The sequence below is a fragment of the Penaeus vannamei genome, chromosome 29 (assembly GCF_042767895.1).
Source record: "Penaeus vannamei isolate JL-2024 chromosome 29, ASM4276789v1, whole genome shotgun sequence".
Classification (NCBI taxonomy): Eukaryota; Metazoa; Arthropoda; class Malacostraca; order Decapoda; family Penaeidae; genus Penaeus; species Penaeus vannamei.
In genome coordinates, this window is record NC_091577.1 from 29,953,419 (window position 1) to 29,958,418 (window position 5,000).

Below are 5,000 nucleotides of genomic sequence, written 5' to 3' on the forward strand. Positions count from 1 at the left end.
GTCGAAGGTGATGGTGCTGTCGTAGGATTCTGTGTCTCCGATGCTCCTGAAGGCAGTAGAGGGGATCCTGCAGGTGATTCGTAGGATGGGGATGGAAGGGGAGAAGGAGAGGGAAGAGAGAGCAGAGGCGACGAGGTGGTCGTGTGTGGTAGAGGCGTGTGGTCCTCTTGGTCTTCTGCGTCAGATACGAGTGTCTCGGGTGCCGGAAGAGAAGCTCGTGGCGAGGGTGAGAGCGACGGGGCTTCAGTCGTCGAGCGTGAGGGAGATACAGGCCAAGGGGCTTCAGTCCGAGGCGAGACAGGGATCCTCTTGGTCTCAGAATCTGATAAGAGTTTGTGCAAGGGCATGGGCGCTGAGAAGGACGACTCCAGCGTGGTCGTCTCTGGCGGTGACGAGGCTGCGGCGAGAAAATCAGCACCTTTTCTTAGCGACGGTGCGGAGGTCGACGTCACTGCCTCTGGTGACTGTGACGGCTGTACCGACGGTGGCGACGTTCCTGGCGGCGACACGGAAGGAGCCGAGGGCGGTTGTGATAGCCAGGAAGGTGGAAGTGGTAGCTGCGTCGGAGAAGTATCGTGCGGTTGATGCGGTGGCTGGGATGAAAGAGCTTCTAAGAGCGGTGGTGGAGTTATTTTTAGTGACAGATGGAGAGTCTCTTCGTGTAGAACCATCGGCAGTGTCTGGTGAAGAGTTGAATTTGTCCGTGTGTCTGGGCTCAAGGCCTCATAGGATGATACGGGTTCTATGGGAGCGTTGTTATGGGGGTCTATGTCTTGGGTCTCTGGGGATGCCAAAGATGATGATAAGGATGTTGATAAAGGTGAGAATAAAGAGAGCGCCAACAGGTCATCAATTTCAGGAAATGATAGGCTATCGGATGAATAAGAATAATCTTGATTAATCTGATTATTTGAGCCAGTATGTTCCTCCTGAATCGCTTGATCCAACTGATCCTGTATTTCAGATGCAGGAATGTTTTCTTCCTGTTTTGATCCAATAGATACAAGTCCTTTATTATCAGGGGACAATATATCCCCGTCAGGATGTGATGGGGTTTCAAAATGAAACCTTATAAGTGAATGAGATGGCTTTAAGGACTCTTCAGGTTGTCTTAGAGATTCCTTGGTAACTTTTTGTGCCGAGTCGGGACTATGTAGAAGCTCAAAATCTTGTAGGATGCCAGAAGACAGAAGGTCCTTTGGCGAACCTGTAGTGGGTGCATGCGAAGGCCTTTTCATCGTCCTCTGATGTCGGAGCTCAACTGGATCTGTTATGGTCCTCGGCACATGGCTCTGGAAGGACGTCTTGGCGCCCTCCCTACTCAGTGGCCGTCGCTCTGGACGCTGAGGGGGCCGTCGCAGGCCGTCTGCGTGTGTCGTTGGGTCAGAATAAGAGGCACTAAAACGCGGTTGTTGTCTGCCTGAGTGTGGACTTCGAAACGCAGGTCGAGGCTGCGATAGGGAACCTCGATACAACTTCTGCAGAGGAGGACGCCGCTGGGACGGCCGTGGAGGAGTGGTGAGGACCCGTAGCATGAAGTGCGGCTGTGAACGAGTTGGCGGGCGAAGGTGTTTCAAAGGAGTAGCTGGGATCTGTGATGAAGGATTCTGAGGTCTTGTGAAAGGATGTCTGGGTATCCCCTTTTCCTCCGAAGGATCGATGATCTGCAGACCCTGATGCATGACTTTGTTTTCCCTGAAAGACTGACCTCGATGTCTGGCAGGTAAGTCTTTATCCCTCCTGCTGGCTTGAGAGGGCTTTCCATGGGGAAGGGAAGGCTGGGTATTTGTCTCTTGTTCAGAGTTGATTTGGAAATTCACACGTCGATCTTTGGGGCTGGTTTGGAAAACATTTTCTTGTGGAGGATCTCTGTGAAAGCCATTTCCATGCCCATTACTGTTTTGGATTTCGGTTTCATGTCGATGGATGTCTCTGTGGAACTTATTTTCCTGTAATTGTCCAATAGAGGAATCAAATTCTTGTCGGTGAGGCACTCCTTGGTGGCCATTCAGCGGCTGCTGAGGAAACCTATTTCCAAACTGGCGAAAGTTTCTTTGGGAATCTTTTTGCTGTTGAAAAACGTCACCTGGTTGTTGAAATTTGGGTTGAGTAGTGAGGCCTTCACTAGAAGGGCTTCTTTGATTATGCTCATTAAGGTTAGTGTCCCTTTGGGCATCTCCATCTTCATGGTAAGGATTTCTTTGCTCATCAAGTCCCTGCCATGAACTATTTTCGATCAATTGGCCTTGTTGGAGAGGCTGTCTTGAGTTTTGATGCTCGTTATGCAGAGATTCATCATTTTGGAATGAATTTAGACTTGCTTTCCGCTCTTCATTCAGAGGAGAATCACGGTGGACTTCAGAATAATTTTCACCTGAAATTTGTTCTGAATATGCTACCCCGCTGTTTCGATGCTCAAGGTTTTCTCCTGGGGTAATAGCTTCTTCTCCCGGGGGAATATGCGATGGTGGTAGATGTTGGTGTAAATCAGGTTGAGACTTGGGTAAGTTAACAACTTTCAGCTTAGACACTGACTGGCCAGGTTCGGCAGTTGTAGCGTCAACCACAGTATTATGATTGGATTGTGAAACCTCAAGGCTGCCTGCCTTTCTGTTTGTGGTGATTCCTGGGAATTCCACGAAGGGAGGAGGTGATGGCAGAAGCACTGGGAGATTTTCAGGGCTTTTTTCAGATTCCATTCTGGCAACAACAGTCCTGCCATTGTTACTAAGCAGAGCATGGTCTGGGGGCAACAGTTCTGGGAGGGAAGTTCCATCTAAAAGGCCCCTCTCTTCAGAAGACGATTCAGGGGATTGAGGGCGAGTTGCAGAGTGTTTCTTAAGCTCTGAGTCTGGAGGGAGTACAGACTCATCCTTAGAACTTGAACCAATATCAAAGTCAATTTTAGGCCTCGGGTTTGGATTCTGCGACTCCACAAATGAAAGGATCTGCTCACTGGACAGGAGTTTAGGGGGCTCAATCTTGGGTGGTGGAGGGAGAGGTCTCAGACCAAACTCCTGCAGGACTTCGGAAGCAACATCAGAAGAGGTAGGTCTGGTTGAGGGACTAATTGGTTCAATGAGGACCTCCTTGACATAAGGCGGCGGTGGTGGCATTGGGCGTAGCTTGGACCTGAAGCCCTTCTGACTAGCCTCATCACTTGCGGCTCTTATTTCGTGCTCAGGCAGTGGCCTCTTGTCCCTAAAGAGGTCTAGGACAGGGTCATGTGTGACGGGCGGCTGGGAAGGTCTTGGTGATAGATCTGAGTTGGCTCTTGGTGGACCCAGAGTAGTAAGGGCTAACTCAGATTGGCCCTGAGGGTGAGTATTCTCCTCAGGGAAGCTGTTGCTGCTATGCTTGGTGTGATATAAAGACTGGGGCCTGAGGCGAGGTCTATGTTGGACACTCTCTTTACCCCTGGAGGAAAGGAGGGGACGTGGCCGACGAAGGGGAACCGGTGGCCCCTCTGACCTACCTGGAAAGTCCTCTGAAGTGTCAGGGATGCCAAGTGGGGGTGGCCGTTTACTGGCCCCAGGATGCCTCCTTCCGGGCAGGGAAGGGTCTTTCAGCCGAGGTCTCTCGGCAGGAACCGGCCTCTTCTCAAACCGTAAGTAGGAGCTTGCCGTAGGAGGTTTGCGGGGCGGGGGCGCATGGCTGAACTCGCCCTGAGGACGGCCACGTGATGGAGGGCCATCGAAACGCCCCTGGTGCTCGATCTGGGGAGGGTCATGGACGCCCTTGACGTTCTTTACGTGAGAGTCGGGCGGCGGGAGAACGGCCAGGGGCTGGGCAGGAGAGGACTTGGGATATGGCAGTTGATCCTTTGGCTCTGGCAGAGCAGACGTGACCTTCGGCACCTTACTGGATCCTGCCTTGAAGGGCGTGAGTCGAGAGCGCTCGTCGATCGGGAAGCCATCCTGGGAGACGAAGGTGTGGCGGTGGCGCTCCTCTTCCCCTGTGCCAGAAGGCGTAGGGACGTGGGCTGGTGGGGAAGGGGGAGTAGGGGTCACATGGACTCCACTGGCCTGGAAGCTTAAAGGCCTGGCCGGAGGGTCTGCTACCTCAAGGGTGCTCAGTGTGAGGGGTTCAACAGACTGGGGAGACACCGTAGGAGGCAAGTGCTGGCTGGCTGGTGTGGGATGCGGGGAGTCCCTTCCTACGACTCCTTCGATGGATTCATAGATGGCCTTAGTTGTCTGCTGCTGCGACGTGAGTGAGCTGTCGCCGGCCTCAAGGTCCTTGCTAACCTCCTTGGCCAGCTGCTGGAACTTGGCCTCGGGGTCTTTGGGCAGGGGCAGCGGCGAGAGCGACGGGTCGCCGATGCTCGCCTTGAAGGCCGACTGGTACGGGTTGGAGGCAAGCTGGCGCAGCACGTCGAAGCGGTTGCCCTTAGGCGCGGCGCCGGCAGCCACGAAGGCGTCGGGACCCTCCTTGAGCACCGTGGCCACGGACGGGATCCGCGGCGCCCCGAGTCCGCCTGCGCCGCCGCCCAGCCCTCCGAGGCTGAGCCCGCTGACACTGCTGCCCTGGGAGGTGAGCCCGAGGGATCCGCTGCCGAAACCCCCGAGGCCTCCGCCGAAGGACAGGCCGCCGAGGCTGCCTCCCAGCCCTCCAGAGGCCGCGAAGGGCAGCAGGGGAGGTCGCGCCGCCACGGGGAGGCCCACGTCTGGCAGAAAGCCTCCCCCCGCCCCGAGGCCGCTCCCGAGGCCACCCCCAAGTCCGAAGTCGAAGCCTCCTCCGAGGCCTCCCACTCCCCCCAAGGCTCCTCCTAAGCCCCCCGCCAGCGCTCCGAAGGACCCGAGGCCCCCCAGGCCAGCGACGCCGAGAGAGGGCGTGGCGAAGGACAACGACGGAGTCTGGAACCAATGACACCAGTCACGGTTAATTCTACTGAAGTTGAAAGAGAACAGTTCAACGATGACTGTAGCAATAGTATACCAGCGATAATGGCAGTAATACATCCTTAGATGACAATATCCACAATGGAATGGATCTCGACA

At 54.8% G+C, this 5,000-nt stretch overlaps 1 protein-coding gene across 1 annotated transcript in view; it reads right to left on the reverse strand.

Moving 5' to 3' along the window:
• LOC138867331 (serine/arginine repetitive matrix protein 2-like) overlaps window positions 1-4,961 on the reverse strand; it is a 5,331-nt gene extending 370 nt beyond the window's left edge. The window contains exon 1 of the mRNA XM_070142462.1: window positions 1-4,961. This exon is cut by the window's left edge and continues 370 nt beyond it. Within this exon, the coding sequence (XP_069998563.1) occupies window positions 1-4,961 (4,961 nt within the window).
• Window positions 4,962-5,000: the final 39 nt, after the last annotated feature.